Source organism: Pongo abelii, chromosome 12 (genome assembly GCF_028885655.2).
Source record: "Pongo abelii isolate AG06213 chromosome 12, NHGRI_mPonAbe1-v2.0_pri, whole genome shotgun sequence".
NCBI lineage: Eukaryota > Metazoa > Chordata > Mammalia > Primates > Hominidae > Pongo > Pongo abelii.
Window position 1 is genome coordinate 62,563,846 of NC_071997.2, and position 18,473 is coordinate 62,582,318.

Genomic DNA, 18,473 nt, shown 5'->3' on the forward strand with positions numbered 1-18,473 from the left:
GACAGCTTTCTGAGTTGAATGTTTCACAAGGTTCTTTTGGAACTTCTATATTGAAAATTTTTTGGATGGCACTCAAACACTGCATTCAACTTATAAGCAAACTGCATTGCTGAGGGACACTACTATGGATTAGGATGAATATATAACAAGGTGAATCGATAGAGGAATTGGCAAGGGTGGTTCTGTTTATCAGTTAGCATTCTTAGTGACTCTTTTTTCTCCAGGAAAGAGATCAAGAAATGTGTTCCCTGTTAGCATGATAAATACCCATATTGATTGAATTTCAGAGTATAATATGCCATTATCCATTCTGGGAAGACAGGGAATTCTGTCCCAAGAGGGCCCATTGTGATAGCAGGCAAAGGAAACAGAGAGGATATAGGAAGGAATGACAAAAATGAATAGATAGAAATAGGTGCCATATCACAATTGATGAAATATTGTTATTACATTAATAATGAAGAAGATACATGCCAAAAAGATCAGAGTACAATACAATCGAATACTAATGAGCAATAAAAAGGAATGGAGGAACAAAACTACTGATGCAACAATACGGATGAATTGCAAAAGAATATAATGCCCAGAAAAAGAAGTCAGACACAAAAGAGTACCTACTCTATGATTCAATTTATAGGATATTCTAGAACAGGCAAAACTAACTTATGATAACACTCAGAACAGCAGTTGCATTTCTTGTGTGGAGTGGAGGGTGGGAAGGGGAGTTAATATGAAATGGGCATGGAGGAGCTTCTGGGAATGATAAAATGTCCTACCTTGATATGAGAGTAGGTTATGTGGGTATACATATATATTTGTCAAAACTTAACGACCAGTAACCTTAAAGGATGTGCATTTCACTGTATGCAAATTATACCTCCATAAAACATGTTTTAAAATCTTGAATACAATGATTTAAAAAAATATTGTAGAGAATTTGGAAAATGTTTTAAAAATTAAGAAGAAAGCTGGGCACGGTGGCTTATGCCCGTAATCCCAGCACTTTGGGAGGCCGAGGTGGGCAGATCATGAGGTCAGGAGTTCAAGACCAGTCTGGCCAACACGGTGAAACCCTGTCTCTACCAAAAATACAAAAAATTAGTCAGGCGTGGTGGCGAGCGCCTATAATCCCAGCTACTCAGGAGGCTGAGGCAGGGGAATCGCTTAAACCTAGGGTGGAGGTGGTAGTTGAGCCAAGATCGCACCACTGCACTCCAGCCTGGGCAACAGATTGAGACTCTGTCTCAAAAATAAAAATAAAAATAAAAATAAATTAAGAAGAAAATTAAAACACTCATAACCACTAGAGTAAATAATTTTAATGATATAAAATGTAATATAAACATTACATTATGTCATTAGTATAGAGAAGAGATAAAGCATAAGATCAGAGTGAATACATAACTTGTTTCCTATTTTCCTATACTAAGTGGGGTACAAGGAAGGCTACAAAACTATTATTTATGCTCTTATTACTCTTATTTAAAAATCATTATACATATGAGTAAGGTCTAAAATAAAAAAATGGCAAATAGTTGGTGTTTCCAATGTTGTGACTGTATAGTGTGGTTTTCTTTTTAAAATGTCCTTTATCTGTCTAATAAATAATAGTCATGATAGAAAAACAGGTTTTAGGAGGAAAGATGAGAGCAACTGAGGTAATTTTCCCAGAGTGGAAAGCACACAAAGGGCCACTTGATTACAGTCTTCATTTGTGGGAAAGCTGTGAGCCTGCTGAAGACAGGAAGAGCATCTCATTAATTCTGAGTCCTAGTCCCACATCTGCCACAAATTAGGGGCAGCATAAGCATTTCTGAATACATATTCTCCACGTTGGCTAGGCACAGTGGCTCATGCCTGTAATCCCAAAACTTTGGGAGGCCAAGGTGGGAGGATCACTCGAGGCCAGGAGTTTGAGACCAGCTTGGGCAACATAGCGAGCCCCTCATCTCTATAAAAAATAAAAATACATAAATATTTTTTAAAAATTCTCCATGGCCAGGGAGAATCAATCAGCAAGAAACTGATTTTAAATTAAAGCATGAGAGATTTGGGGCACACATGAATAAGCCTTTGACTGTCAGAGATCATGAAGAAAATTCTGGAATATCTAATGCAAAAGAAATTAAGAGTATATTACGCTTTGTTCAGGATAGTTTACTTTACACATCCATCTTCCTAAAGGAAGGCATCTCAAGCTGGCAGGCTCTCCAGTTCCTCTCTAGGTATAAGATTTCTACTTCTATTATTGCTTCCTCCAGAAGACTACGGGTCAGAATTACTTGTCTATTCAGAAACCGTATTTGGGCGAGAGAAGGAGAGCAGATGGCCAGCCTTAGGTAGAGCCATGTTTTCAGCTAAGAGGCTCAGCTTCCACCTCAGAGCTGAACTTTACAGAACTCTCAAAGGGATTCAATTCGATGCTTGTTCCAAATATCTTGTTCCAAAGATCAGATAACCAAGGTCCAAGGCGTCTGATTACTGTCTAAAGCAGGAGGTGGCCAACACACCCATATTGTTAAGAAACACCCCTCTTGATGAGCCTGAAATGATGTGGCTACCTCAGAGTATCGATAGCAGTCCTCTTCTGGTGGTAGAACCCAAATAATTTTTAGTTTTTCCTTTTTAAATGTTCTAAAATAAACATGTAGCGCTTCTGCAGACAGAAAACTACAACTTGTTTCTATATTCTCAGGATGTTAAAAGAATTCAAAGAATTCTCTCTTTGAATCAATTTTCAAGGTCAAGTTGCTTACCACCCCTAAAAGAATTTAAATGATGTTTAGAAATAGACCTGCCTTTTCATGTCCTCCTCCTTCCCCTCTGTTGAGTAAACAACGCTTTGTTTAAGCTAACAGTTGCTGAGCCCACATTCTGTACCTGTTGGCAGCTGGCACCAGATAGGGTTGAGGTATTTCACAACTTACCATGGCCATGACTCTAGGTCAAGATCAGAGTTCAGCCACCCAAGCAGAAGTTCTTCTGTGACAAAAGCAGAGGGGAAATTACTGTGATGAAGGAAATGGCATTAAAATCATTAATCAGGATAACTTGCAGTTTGCATGAAGCTAAGCCATGAGGAAATGACACTCAACTTAATCAAAAGGCCGGTTACTGATTAGCCAAAGATACAAGGAATGGGCTACTAATTAGAGAAACTGTTAAAAAAGTCGACTTTATCACACTGGTAAAATATTTTCCTACCTGTTCTTCTGTTTGGAGATACACACGACAGAAAGGATTCCTATCGTTTTGTTAGGGTAAAGTACCAATACTTGTACTCAAGCTGGACACAGATTCTGAACTGAATGTTATAGCAGATCAGAAGAGGTTCCCCCTTTGAGAAAACAGATAATCCAACTGCATCAGAGGAAAGTACAGCATACCAGCCTCCCCTCTGTGTGTGCATCTGTGTGAGTGTGTTTGTGTGTGTGATGACAGGCCGGCAGCCCAACCATCAGAATCTTTTCGTTTCTCAGTGGCGATTTTCACCGCCACCATTCTAGGATTAAAGATTTTCTTCCTTTAAGCTGCAGGCTTATACACTCAACTTTGTCCTCGGTTTTCAGCACCCCCTCTTTCATCATCATCACACATTTTTTTCAGTTGTTCAGAATGCAAGAAATGTCTTCGTTGTAGTCTAGGACTCTTGTGGAGTTCTCATGATACATAAACAGTCCCCTAACGGCAGCCCACCACCTCCTATTCCCATATCTAAGTCATATAAACAAGGCAACTTCTCTTTTCTTGTTTTTTTTGAGTCAGGGTCTCCCTCCATTGTCCAGGCTGGAGTGTAGTGGTGCAATCATAGCCCACTGCAGCCTCGAACTCCTGGACTCAAGCGATCCTCCTGCCTCAGCCTCCCGAGTCACTGGGACTACAGGTGCGAACCACCTGGATAAGGGTCCTTTTCTCAGAATTCAGTTAGATCCTTGATACTCAAAGAGTCATCCTAGAACCAGGAGTACATGCATTCTTGGGAACTTGTTAAAAATGCAGAACCTGGCTGGGCGCGGTGGCTCACGCCTGTAATCCCAGCACTTTGGGAGGCCAAGGCAGGTGGATCATTTGAGGTCAGGAGTTTGAGACCAGCCTGGCCCACATGGTGAAACCCCATCTCTACTAAAAATATAAAAATTAGCTGGGGGGTAGTGGCACACGCCTGTAATTCCAGATACTTGGGAGGCTGAGGCAGGAGAATCACTTGAGCCTGGGAGGCAGAGGTTGCAGCGAGCCAAGATCATGCCACTGCACTCCAGTCTGGGTGACAGAGTGAGACACTGTCTCAATAGAAAGAGAGAAAAAAAAGCAGAATCTCAGGTCCCTACCCCACACCTACTCCCAGAATCTGCATTTTTACAAGATTCCCCAAATATTTGCCTGCACAGTAGTTTGAAAAGCACTGGTCTAGATAATCTGACCAAGCAGTGTGCCTTTTGATGATAACTAAGTCCTTCTTAACCCACCTGATTACCACTTAGGCCTTGTTTGATCACATTTGCTTTTTACCTTCCAGTTTCATTCTTCCTGTTTCCCATCATTCATTGCCGACTTACTGCTATTACCTGGGGGTTCAACTAAGGGGAGAATCAACTAGTCCTGGGACACAGCCTGAGCAAAGGTGCAGAGGTGGGAATGAGCTGCAGTTTCAGGAATAATGAGGAAATGCGGATGTGACAGCAGAGGGCTCATTCCAGGGAAGGCTCAGAAACAAGGTTGGAAAAGCCAAAGCGAACTGAATGGTATGTATGGGCCTTGCACGGCCGGCTGAGGAGTCTGGCTACAGAATACCATAGGTCATGGGAATACTGTGGAAAGTTTTTTGTTATTTGCAGAGAAATGCCATAATAAAAGAAAAGCTTTAACAAGGTACTGTACTTTACTGTACAGTAAACTGGAAAGAGAGAGACTGGAGTGAGAGAGGAGTTAAGAAGGCTTGAGAGACAACTACAGGAACAGATGGATAGAGGCAAAGGCCTGGGCAGGGTGTGGCACTGGAATATGATATACGGGGGATGTTTGGAAGGAAGACTTTATCAGATGTAGTGACTCATGGACTGTATAGATTTACTCATTCAGTCACCAAATGTTCCTAAATGACCTCTCACAGCACCTCTCCAGGCACTTGTTCTGTTGATAGAGATAATGCAGTGGATAAGACAATGAACCTGCTGTCAAGGCATTTATAGTCTACCAGGAGAGATAGACAACACATTTATTTATTTTATTTTATTTTTAACATAACTAGACATCTTTATCTTTTGACAAATAGCTTTAACAAACATAATTTTCAAGCTCTTTCCACAATATAAATCATTACTTGACCCCCCTTATTTCATTAAAAAAAAAAAGGATTCATTCTGACTTCTCTTTCCTTTTTTCTTTTTTTTTTTTTTTTGAGGCAGAGTGTTGCTCTGTTGCCCAGGCTAGAGTGCAGCGGTGCAATCTTGGCTCACTGCAACCTCTGCCTCCCAGGTTCAAGCGAGTCGCCTGTCTCAGCCTCCCTGGTAGATGGATTACAGTCATGCATCACCATACCCGGCTAATTTTTGTATTTTTAGTAGAGACAGGATTTCACCATATTGGCCAGGCTGGTCTTGAACTTCTGACCTCAAATGATCTGCCCACCTCAGCCTCCCAAAGTGCTGGGACTACAGGCATGAGCCATCACACCTGGCCCTCTGATTTCTGTTTTTTTTTTTTTTTAAGACAGAGTTTCACTCTCGTTGCCTTAGCTGGAGTGCAATGGCACGATCTCAGCTCACTGCAACCTCTGCCTCCCGGGTTCAAGCGATTCTCCTGCCTCAGCCTCCCGAGTAGCTGGGATTACAGGCATATGCCGCCACGCCCAGCTAATTTTGTATTTTTAGTAAAGACTGGTTTCTCCATGTTGGTCAGGCTGGTCTTGAACTCCCGACCTCAGGTGATCTGCCCGCTTCGGCCTCCCAAAGTGCTGGGATTACAGGCGTGAGCCACCGCGCCCAGCCCAACTTCTCTTTCTAAATGCCAGATATACATCAACCAGGCCTTTTCTGACCCCAGAGACAGTAGACTTGGTGACAGTATTGATATCTACTGTAGAGACGCATTGTAACTTGGCTAACTCTAATTAGTTCTGATATTAACAGGCCCAGCATAGGCTGCTAAAACACTTTGACAATTTTAAAAAATATTTTTAACTCTTACTTATAACTTCTATTCAACCTCTTTGCCACCAACAACAAATTTTAGAATGAATAAATAAGATAATTTCTGATTTCGGTGAGATGATGAAAATATAACAGGATGATAGCACAGAGCAAGGGTCAGCAAACCACAGTAGCTCATGGGTGAAATCCTGCTTTTGCATGACCTACAAGCCAAGAATGTCTTTATATTTTTAAATAATTGACCAAAAAATCAAATAAGGGATATTTTATTACTTGTGAAAATTATACAAAATTCAAACTTTGAAGACTTATTGGAACAGTCACACGTGTTTGTTTATATTTTGTCTGTGGCTACTTTCAAGCTACAACAGCAGAAATGAGTAGTTGTGACAGAGACCATGTGGCCCAGGAAGCTAAGAATATTTATTGTCTGGCCCTTCACAGAAAACATTTGCTGACCCCTGACATGGAGGATGACAGGATCAGGTTACCAGGAAGGAGCTGGCCTGGGCAGGGCGATCTGGGAGGCATCTCTGAGTTGACATCTGAACTAAGACCTGAATGAAGGGGAGGAGCTAGCCGTTCAAAGTTCTGAAGGAGAACTCTTTCAGGTAGCTGCAGCAGTCAGTGCAAAGGCCCTGCAGCAGAAATGGGCTTACTGTGTTTGAGGGATGGACAAAAGCATTGTGAACAAGGGCAAGAGTGGCATGAGATGAAGATGCAGTCAGGCCATATAATATTGTGACTTAGAATAAGGGATATACACCTGTTCGTCCTCCTGTTCCTGGTACAGAACTCCTAAATCCCTTGGAATTTTCTAAGCGATAAGAACAATAAGGGTGAAAGGAGCATCTTTTGTTATTCATAACAAGCCCGGTTAACCGCACCTGAGTTCATGTTAATGAGGGGATGTCTGGAAAGCCCCCAGATAACTATAGGATGGGGGGCTGGTTGCCCCAGTAAACAAACTCTGTGATTAGAGAGTTGGAATTTTCAGTTCAACCTCTCATCTCAGGGGAGGAGAGAAGGGCTGGAGACTGATTTCATCACCAATGGCCAATGATTTGATCAATCAAGCCTGTGTAACAAAGACTCCATAAAAACCCAAAGGACAGTGGGAAATAGGGAGTGGAGGGTTTGAAGAGTGGAGGGTTAGTGAACACATGGAGGTGCTGGGAAAACGGTGCACCTGGAGAGGCCGTTGAAGCTGTGAGCCCCTCTCCACGTGCCCCACCCTATGCATTCTTCCATCTGGCTGTTCCTGAACTGTATCCCTTTATCATAAACTGATAATCCAGTAAGTAAACTGTTTTCCTGAGTCCTGTGAGCCATTCTAGCAAATGATGAAAGTCAACAGGGGGTCATGGGAACCTCCGATTCCTAGCCATTCCATCAGAAGCACAGGTGACAAGCTGGACTTGCCACTGGCATCTGAAGTGGCGGAGGCTTGTGGGACTGATCCCTTAACCCAAGCTTGTCCAACCTGTGGCCCATGGGCCACATGTGACCCAGGACAGCTTTAAATCTGGCTCAACACCAATTCATAAACTTTATTAAAACATTATGAGATTTTTTGCAATTTTTTTTCTCACGAGCTATTGTTAGTGTTAGTGTATTTTATGTGTGGTCCAAGACAATTATTCTTCTTCCAATGTGGCCCAGGGAAGCCAAAAGATTGGACACCCCTGCCTTAACCAGTGGGGTCTGTGCTAACTTGATAGTGTCAGAATTTAGTCAAATTGTGGCACACCCAGTTGGTGTCCAAAGAGAACTGAAGAACTGCTTGAGGTGGGAACCCCCACCCCACCCCCTCACCCGTCACATCTGGTGCTAGAAGTGAAAAAGTGTTAAAGTATAAGGAAAAATAGTTTGTTTTCCTATACAATTGGTGTCAGAAGTAGGACTTGCTAGAATGGCCCTGGCTTGCAGAAATATGTGGTTTGGGAAGAAGAACAAAAGGGTTGGGGATGAGAAACTTTGATTCCTGGGTGGCCACATGGTCATGAGACAGGCAGGCTGGTGGGTTCCCTATTTTTAAATGGCCTGGGCCAGGCATGGTGGCTCACGCCTGTAATTCCAGCACTTTGGGAGGCTGAGGTGGGTAGATCACCTGAGGTCAGGAGTTCGAGATCAGCCTGGCCAAAATGGTGAAACCCCATCTCTAATAAAAATATAAAAATTAAGCTGGGCATGGTGGTGAGTGCCTGTAATCCCAGCTACTCAGGAGGCTGAGGCAGGAGAATTGTGTGAACCCCCAGAGGCGGAGGTTGCAGTGAACCAAGATTGCACCACTGCACTCCAGCCTGGGCAACAGAATGAGACTCTGTCTCAATAAATAAATAAATAAAATAAAAATAAATAAAATGGCCTGGAAGAAAATGATAGCAGCCATTCACTCAAGCTCTAACTTATCTAACTCTCAGCCAATTAATAACAAAAGACCCAAGAAGCTTATTAACCACGAGTTCCTATTTCAGGGGGCTGGGGACTTCCCTGGAGCCCCATGCATAGCTAAACTTAAAGTCCAACCTACAGTTACCCTTCCTCATTTTAAGGCTAAAAATGCGTGGGGTGGAGATTTAAAATACTAATGTTGCATATGATGCACGAAGAAGCATGAGTGCTAGAAAAGCCTCTCCTATACATGCTCTGATGTAACCCTTTCCCATGGAAAGACCCTATAAAACTAACCCACACACTATCCTCCGATAGCAGTCTGTTTCTTTTCCTTTCTCAGCACTGGCTCCCTTGTGCACGAGCCAAAACAAACTTTCTCTTTGCTGCTATGTATGGTGATTGCTCTTGATTTCTATCCTGGGTGATTACAAGAACCCATGACATTGGTAACAGCCACTCATGGTACGGAGTAGCATACCATGCTGAGATCTGTTAGTAAAGGTAAAAGCTACCCCAAGGTGTTGGCTCACTGGAAGCATAAGGAAATGCAAACTAATAAGAAAAGGCGATATATTCAATCCCTTGGTTAATATCTGTAATAGATAAAATAAAATTAAAAGAGAGTGCTGGGTCAGACCAAGCTCAGATTTCAGTGAGTCTGTGCTCTAGCCACTAACTGCAAAGCCACCCACCAATGGCAAAATCATGCTGATTAGACAATATCACTAAGAACTCTGGTAACCAAGAAGACAGTTCATGTGGGGTGGAAGGCAAACCATGAAACGATTGAAACCACAGGGTATAGTGTGAAGAAGTTATTTCATTTTGTAGATCAGTATCATAAACTTCCTGAAGAACCTTTATTCAAATGGGTTGTGTGAGTAACTAAGTGAATGACAGTGTCTTAGGTTTTGAACGCTGCAGAGTATTCAAAATGGTAGCATTTGTGTTTGGGTTGATGCAGGACCCACACCTCTCTATGGAGCAATCGCAGATGTTTCAGGTGGTCCAGACACACAGGAGGTTATTCCTGAGAGAACATCCAGCCTGGTGGACTGGACAAAAGCCACACTAAGGTCTGTTTACCCTGAGAAGGGGGACTGTTCCTCTCCCCTTATAAATGCCAAGTAGAATACCCCTGATGAAGCAGCTGATGTGCTTCATATGCAAACCACAGAAGACTGGCTTGATGATTATCGGGGTATTTGTTTGCTGAATATGCCTGTTACCCAGGTCATGGTAAACGCTGTGATTAAGGGGGCTCCTTTTGGCTGGACACGGTGGCTCACACCTGTAATCTCTGCACTTTGGGAGGCCGAGGTGGGTGGACTACCTGAGGTCAGGAGTTTGAGACCAGCCTGGCCAAACTGATGAAACCCCATCTCTACTAAAAATACAAAAAATTAGTCAGGCATGGTGGCGGGTGCCTGTAATCCCAGCTACTCGGAAGGCTGAGGCAGAAGAATCACTTGAACCTGGGAGGCGGAGGTTGCAGTGAGCTGAGATTGCGCCACTGCTCTCCAACCTGGGCAACAAGAGCGAAACTCTGTCTCAAAAAAAAAGGGGGTGGGGGGCTCCTTTTACATAAACACCTCATATAACCTTACTGCTGCAAAACCAAGGGAGACTTATTGAATTTTCTCTCTCAGTTTCCCCTTATGGGTCTTACAGATGCTAATAAAAACATGAGGTTAGTTAAGAGAAGAATGGAGAAAGGCACAGAGAGTCAGGAGTCTTAGCAGGGTGGAAATTTTTAAATGGTTATTAACACATAGGGCAGGGTGAGATGGCTCACGCCTGTAATCCCAGCACTTTGGGAGGCAGGGGCGGGCAGATCACTTGAGGTCAGGAGTTCCAGACCACCTGGCCAACACGGTGAAACCCTGCCTCTACTAAAAATACCAAAATTAGCCAGGCGTGATGGAGCATGCCTGTAATCCCAGCTACTAGGGAGGCTGAGGTACAAGAATCGCTTGAGGCCGGGCACGGTGACTCATGCCTGTAATCCCAGCACTTTGGGAGGCCGAGGCAGGTGAATCATGAGGTCAGGAGTTCAAGACCAGCCTGACCAATATGGTGAAACCCCGTCTCTACTAAAAATACAAAAATTAGCCAGGCGTGGTGGTGCACGCCTGTAATCCCAGCTACTCGGGAGGCTGAGGAAGTAGAATTGCTTGAACCCAGGAGGCAGAGGTTGCAGTGAGCCGAGATCATGCCACTGCACTCCAGCCTGGGTGACAGAGTGAGACTCCGTCTCAAAAAAAAAGAAAAGAAAAAAAGAATCGCTTGAACCCGGGAGGTGGAGGTTGCAGTGAGTCGAGATTGTGCCACTGCACTCTAGCCTGGGTGACAGAGTGAGACTCCGTCTCAAGAAAAAAAGAATCGCTTGAACCCGGGAGGTGGAGGTTGCAGTGAGTCGAGATTGTGCCACTGTACTCTAGCCTGGGTGACAGAGCAAGACTCTGTCAAAAACAAAAAAAAAAAAAAAAAAGAAAGAAAGAGAAGAAAAGAAAGGAGAATAAAACAAATATTGATAAACAAACAAACAAAAAAAAGTCAAGGGCAGAGCTTAAGACCTTCACAGATCTTAGCCAGTCCTTGGTCTGGAGGCCCTGTTTCATGTCATGTGAATGATCCACATGCACCCATATCCCTTGGTAAGTATGATTCATATGCTATTTGGCTGACAACCCTGGCAGATACTGCTTTTCAGAGCAAGGGCCTTCCCTTTGCTTTCATGTAGTTTTGGAATAAACGACAAGTGAGGAGGCAGTGAAGAGGGACACCTCTCCAAAAAAGGCAACCTTTAATATGAACATTCCACTCCTTTTTACCACATCAAGAAGTGGAAAGACACCTTGAGCAAAGTCTTCTGGAAATACTGAGAGTCATTATGCAAGGAGCTAGAAATATTTCACTTAAGGAAAAAGAAGGTATCATACTTGAATACTGGGTACTTTTAGTCAATTTATTTTGAAACTTGGACAGCACACAGTGTAATATACACATTTATATACAGACAGCTGTTGTTTATTTATTAAAGTTTTACTAGTACAAAACATATTTCTTTCTTTTTTTTTTTTTTTTTGAGACAGAGTCTCGCTCTGTTGCCAGACTGGAGTGCAGCGGTGTGATCTCGGCTCACTGCAACCTCCGCCTCCCGGGTTCAAGTGATTCTCCTGCCTCAGCCTCCAGAGTAGCTCTGATCACAGACGCCCGCCACCACGCCCAGCTAATTTTTGTACTTTTAGTAGAGACGGGGTTTCACCATGTTTGCCAGGATGGTCTCGATCTCCTGACCTCATGATCCACCCACCTCGGCCTCCCAAAGTGCTGGGATTACAGGTGTGAGCCACTGCGCCCGGCCACCAAACAAATTTCTAAATAGAGTATACAAATAAATGCAGAAAATGGTACTCCTCGATACATTGTTATATCAGATAGTATGTGTAAACTCAGTCTACACAAATGCTTATTAGCATAGAGCCTGGCACCTGGTAAGGCCTCAATAACTCTTGGCACAAGGATGAGGAGAGCAGAAAGAGGAAAGAAATGCACCCCCCAAAACACAATTGCTGTAGGCCTCTCTTAGCTGCACAGAATGATAGCTCCCAAGGGCTGAAAAGCCTTTCTTCTGGAAGCTCCACCTATAATCTTCCCACCTAATTTTCCACCTGCCTCACAGTGCCATGCTCTTAGCAGAGCCTCTGCCCGACATTCTTTGCTATCTCAGCTTCCTTGATTCCTTTGTTCTTTCTCTCTGAAGGCCTTTCTACAACCCATAAGCTGCACATTGTGACCAAGTCCACAATGACTCAGACTGTGTTGGGGGTTTAAAATCTCCTTTGCTGCTCACAGATGGGGCAAAATAATTAGCAACTATGCCTGAGTTTTTACATCTGTAAAATGCAAACACACTCCCATTTTGGGGGTGATTCAAATAACTCTAAAAGCATCAGGACTGTTCCAGATGGAAAGATGAAGCCTGAAGGTGACACACTTTTTAGTGATGTCTTTAAAAACCTAGGGTTATGAAGAACATGGGTGGGTGACTACAGCTTCTTAACAGTATCTGAACTCTACAACTAGGGCTTAGGACAGGGATCTGAAGTTTTTAAGACATAGTTTTGGAGCAACTGAAAGATAGTTGGGAATTAAACATATGAGACCTATCTCAATAGCAGTTACAAAAGGGAAAAATAAGTTGTAAATAAGTTCAACTTATTTCAACTAAGATTACATAAATTCATGGAAATAATTTACAATGAATTCATAAAGAAAAAGTAGGTATGTTGAGAATACATCTATACTGGTTTCCAGGATGTCCAGAAGGATAATAATACACTGTAACACAAATTGCCCAGTTGTATCTGCCAGAAATGGGCAAGCCAGGTGCTGACTCAAGTAGAAAGTTTCTTATGTCCTTATGGCAGACTGCAGGGATGTGGAACAAGGACTTCTGATTTCAAGCCCTATTTAGTAGGCTATATGTGGAGGCAACAGTGTGGTGCATTCTCCTCTCTCACCCAGCATTTGGAAAGCGGGCAAAGTAGATACTTCCCTAAGCATTAGACTAGTAAAATCAGCAAACACCCATCAAAACAAAGATATGCAAACTCATTTTAATGGGAAAGAACGGCTCCTGGGTTGAAGCAGTCTTGCTGGAAGATATTAGCATGTTTAAAGAAAACTTGTGTCCATCAGCAGAGCAAGCTCCATGCAAAACTGGCACAGATGCTTACTTTGAAATATTCATCTAAGCCCTGTCCTATGGAAAGGGTGAAGCCAGTGGTCGGGGGTCAGATATTTCCCCACTGTGAAGATGAATTCTGTCCATCTAATACTCCCTTGTTCCATGGTTGCCAAGCACCTTTCAGGCTAGAGTTTGGCTTCCCAAATCAACCTGTCTACAAATATTGGAGCATGAGGATTTTTGCCTAAATAATATTTTTCCTTTTTTTTTTGCAGACAGGGTCTTGCCCTGTTGCTCAGGCTGGAGTGCAGTGGTACAGTCATAGCTCACTGCAGCCTCGAGCTACTTGGCTCAAGAGATCCTGCCACCTCAGCCTCCCCAGTAGCTGGAACTACAGGTACGTGCCACCACGCCCAGCTAATTTTTTTTTTTTTTTTAAATTTTCTAGACAAGGCCTCGCTGCATTGCCTAGGCTGGCCTTGAACACCTAGGCTCAAGCGATCGCCTGCCTCACCCTCCCAAAGTGCTGGGATTACAGGTGTGAACTACCATGCCTGGCACTGTATTTCTTAATATAAATAAATTAGCAACATGTGTGTGTCTGCACATGTGTGTGTGTCTGCACGTGTTTGCACGTGTGTGTGCGTACAGGTTTAATGAGCCTGGTGAATAGGAACCCTCCCTTTCTTGTCGTGCTGAGAGAGAGTTTCTCTGGGTCTGCTGGATGTTGCATTGTGGTGAATTCACCCCGGTAACTGAAGCTCTCCTTCAGACCCCACCACAACTTGGCGGCCTCCATTCAGGTTCCTAACATTGACCCACATCCCAGAACAGGCCACCTGAGTCTATTATGAAGGGACCTGCCGTCCGTCCCTGTGGCACATTCCTACTGAATCCTTCCCTTCGCTGGAAGATCACATGTGAGTGAGTCATTCACTATTTTTCTTTGGTACATGGTTTCATTTTACAGCCCACAAGGATGACAAATTTAAACCACTGGTCTGCAGATTGCAAAGGGTGTGACTGGGCCCCACCCAAACACTAAAGGCTTTCAAAACTGTCTATGAAATAGGAAAATGAGAGTAACTCTCATTTTTTCCTTCTTTTTTTCTTGGAACTTAGATCCTTCTAAAAGTAAAGGAAGTTTTATTGCAGTGACGGGGTTTGAGTCGGGAGAAATAACATTTTAAATGTGTATTCAAAGGCAAGATGTGGAAGCTAAAGGAATGAAAACAAATTTGGAGGCCTGCCTGCTAGGCCATCTTAAGTAAGAATCGATTCCAGCTTAGCACCCAGCTAGTAACTTACGGACGGTCTTTTGTCCATATTTTGGCCAGTTATTCACAGCATTGTTGAGGGCAATAATAATCCTTTCAATCCACAAGTAATTCAAAAATATGTATCTTAGGCCTGGTGCAGTGGCTCACACCTGTAACCCCAGCACTTTGGGAGGCTGAGGTGGGCAGATCACCTGAGGTCAGGAGTTTGAGACCAGCCTGGCCAACATGAGGAAACTCCGTCTCTACTAAAAATACAAGAATTAGCTGGGTGTGGTGGCACATGCCTGTAATCCCAGCTACCGGAGAGTCTGAGGCAGGAGAATCACTGGAACCTGGGGGCAGAGGCTGCAGTGAGCCGAGATCACACCACTGCACTCCAGCCTGGGTAACAGAGGGAGACTCCGTCTCAAAAAAAATAAAAAATGTATTTTACATATAATTTAAAACATCCCACGCCTTCTCTGCCCTTCCCGCATCATGCCAAAGCCAGTTTTTACTCCAATGATTGCTTTGTCTAAAAGGCAAGGGAAGGAGGGAGGGAGCACTTATTAAATATTCCTCCATGTTATCTTATTTACTCAATAACCTCTGGGACAATGACTATTATTTCCACTTAACAAGTTAAAAACTGAGACTTAGAAAAGTTGTGTAATTTGCCTGAAGTTAGCATGAGGCCAGACTTGGATAAAACACCTAGTTTACCTGATTTGAAAGCCACTAGATACTACAGTAGTGAAAACTGGTTGTGGTGAGTTCTATCTTGTCTTAAGAGGTAGGGGTAAATATCTACATTTTACAACAATAAGGAAAGTCACAGTGGCCTCAATGATTGCTGGGAAAGCTGGTTGGTTCCCACATGCTGATAGTTTAATCCTTGCTTTGTTGTATGGCCTTAGTTCCCAGGCTCAAGCTTCGAATAGTGCATAAATCAAAGTATATATATTCTAATAAGCTTTATAAATGTGCAGCTTCCCTACCTTGTTTCTCTGGGCACCATAATCAACTTGCTTCAGATATAATGAATTATCAAATATAGTGCTTTAGATTTTCCTAAGTATTTTTATTTTTATTTTCTGAGTGACCCCCAGTGCCACCTGTGGACTAGAGACCTTTGGAATTTCAGTTGGCTGGTTTTTTGTTGGTGGAGGGTTTTTTTGTTTTTTGTTTTTTAACTTTTCTTTTGAGATGGGGTCTCACTACGTTGCTCAGGCTGGGCCTGAACTCTTGGGCTCAAGTGGTCAGCCTGCCTCCACCTCCCAAAGTGCTGGGATTACAGGCATTAGCCACTGTACCTGACCTTCTGCCTTTTAATTGCAGACACACGATTTGGATTTCCCTCCCCTCAGGCCAGTGACCTGAGAAACAAGAAGCTGATGTGGTGGTAATGCTGATTATTTCTGTCATGGGACTTACAGGACAGTTTTACTGATGTTTCATGTTCATTCACCTACTCATTCAAACACACATTATCTGAACGCCTGCCCCATGTCAGGTACCATCTGATTTACTAAATGGCACACTTTCCTTTCTGCCTGTATACCTTTCATGACAGTATATGATCCCCTATGCCTTGTAGGTTTAAGAGTAACCTGCCATTTAAAAAAATCCCAGAAGCTATGGAGATGACATGGTTGAACTTCCTGCTGTAAGGATTCTACAACCTTTCTCAGTGGTCCTCTCCCGGCTTCCAGTCACCCTCTCACTGGCCCTGGGCTCACTCCTCCACAGGTAGGCTTTGCCACTACGAAGCAGCTGTAACCATCAGGAGAGCTGGCCTTATATTCCTTGTTCTGTCCTCTAGAGCCAGAGGGACTTTATTTTAAAATAAGTATTTATTGAGCTAGTTGTACTGAATGCTAATGTGTTTTGTCACTATTATATCATTTTGCCCTATTATTTTCCAGTGGACTGGACATGATAATTTTTTAGAGAAGTTAAGCATAGTACCCCAGGTCACTCAGTAATAGGTGATAAGAGCTATGTTTTCATAGGTCTGCTTGTCTTTAAAGACCTTTATATTATACCATGCTGAATACATGCTATAATATATACTTGCATATACTATATAAAGTATGTGTATACATGTATAATTATATAAATATTATATATGTTTATATATTTACATAATATGCATAATATATGCAAAGTATATATATATAAAGAGTATGTATATATGTGTATAATTAGGTGAAAAGGCAGATGACAATTCTAGAGGCTTTTAGAATAATGATAGAATAAAAACTTTAAATTGTTACATTTCTTGCTGAGCTAAAACTTTCTCGTTCTTCTTATCTTTTAACAAGCTGGATGCAAAAAACAAAACAACAACAAAAACCTTCCTCTTCCAGACTTATCTGATGGAAACTGGACCACACTTTGACGGGCAGACAGATGGCCCCGGTCAAACACGTTTAGTACAAGGCTGGTGGCCACTTCAAGAAAGCAGCGCATTTCTAATCCCCACATGCTCTAATTCAGCCATACAGCCTTTCTGGTGGGAGAACAACGCGGCATGGCTCTGTAATATGTCTCTTTGGGCAGGCACATGGTCAGAGTTGTGCCATCTTCAGCTAAAAGGGACATAAAGATTCCACCCAAGCACATTCTGTGCTCCCCCCCGACCCCTTAAAACAGGGCCCAGCATCCTGTGTTTAGTGATTAGTGCAGGTAGGCAGGTCAGGGCTGATCCAACCACAATAGCAAAGTTCCCAAAGTGCAGCCTGCTTCAGAGACTACTAATGCATCATGCCTTTGGGGTATCTGAATCCAGTGTCAAAACAGGTTAGATATAATGACCCCATCTGGTTATGTTTATTTTAGCACCAGCAATATTAAGACTGTCCAGTATATACCAGTAGGGAGAGAAAGGAATGCCAAAAATAGCTCTTCTAGCTTTTGCTACAAACTGAAAACATTATGGGCTTTCATTCAAAGCCTCAGATGGAGTTGGCACAGCTGCAATATGTTTTTTCCAGCCCTGGACGGCAGTTGCTTATGCTTTTGGAGGCAGCGCCCTTCCAGGCTAAGGCACAACTCTTCCTTTGATCACTCAGGGTTGATTTTCCCTGTTTCAGATCAAAATGTGAAGTAAACCATACATGAGAGAGTAATTCTAAGGCTAAAATATAAGCATGCAAAGAAAATGGGAGTAGAAATAGAGGGGAAATTCTTGCCCCCCAAGAAAGAGTGCATTTCTGCCAGATTGGATTGTTAGGGTAGAAAAGACTTTAGAGCGCATCTGACCCACACCTCCACTTTATAGCTAGGAAACAGGCCTATCTACAGGTGAGTGATGGGTTTGCCTTCTGGGCAGTGTGCTTGGTAACAACATGTTAGATTCTGTCAGCTGACCCAAGGTCTGGAAGGTGCTGGCACTGTGGGCAACACAAGTTCACCCTAGGATGGGCAATCTATGCCACCCTTCTGATGAGAAAAAAAGGAAAAGTGCAGGTCTAACTATGGTGCAGCCAGCTTTCTGGCCTAGTTGCTAATTTCGCATCATGGGCCATTCAGATAAACAGAAACTTCTCCTTCAGTGACCACACCATCCTTCCTTCATAACAAAGTGGTTGGAGCCCTGGAGCACAACCACCTGGGTTTATAATCCTCCTAAAGATACTTTCTAACTGGGTGATTTGGGCCAAGGTATAGTCTCTTGTGCCTCAGTTTCCTCATGGGTAACATAGAGTTAATAACAATAGTTCCTTTATAAGATGACTGCAAAAATTAATCAAGTTATTACATCATGTAAGTACTTAGAATGGTGCAGACATTGTGTACTCAACAAATGTTAGCTATTCTTCTATTACTGTTCTCTCCAAGTAATCTTTATCACATCTACAGTATTCTAGCACTACCTGTTTAGTGAGCTGTTTAAGGTGGGGTTACCAAATCTACCCACATGAAAAACATCTGTGGCGTATAGAGTTCAGGCTTTCACATTTACCGACAAGT

General features: G+C 42.9%; 1 protein-coding gene across 6 annotated transcripts in view; it reads right to left on the reverse strand.

Moving 5' to 3' along the window:
- The window catches only part of ANXA4 (annexin A4), an 86,421-nt gene that overhangs the window by 43,815 nt on the left and 24,133 nt on the right, over window positions 1–18,473 (reverse strand). For all 6 annotated transcript variants that reach the window (XM_024242717.3, XM_054548106.2, XM_002811936.6 and 3 more), the window contains one exon: window positions 2,928–2,982. In XM_024242717.3, coding sequence (XP_024098485.1) covers window positions 2,928–2,936 — 9 coding nt within the window. In that variant the 5' untranslated portion in view covers window positions 2,937–2,982. The remainder of the gene's footprint in view (window positions 1–2,927; window positions 2,983–18,473) is intronic.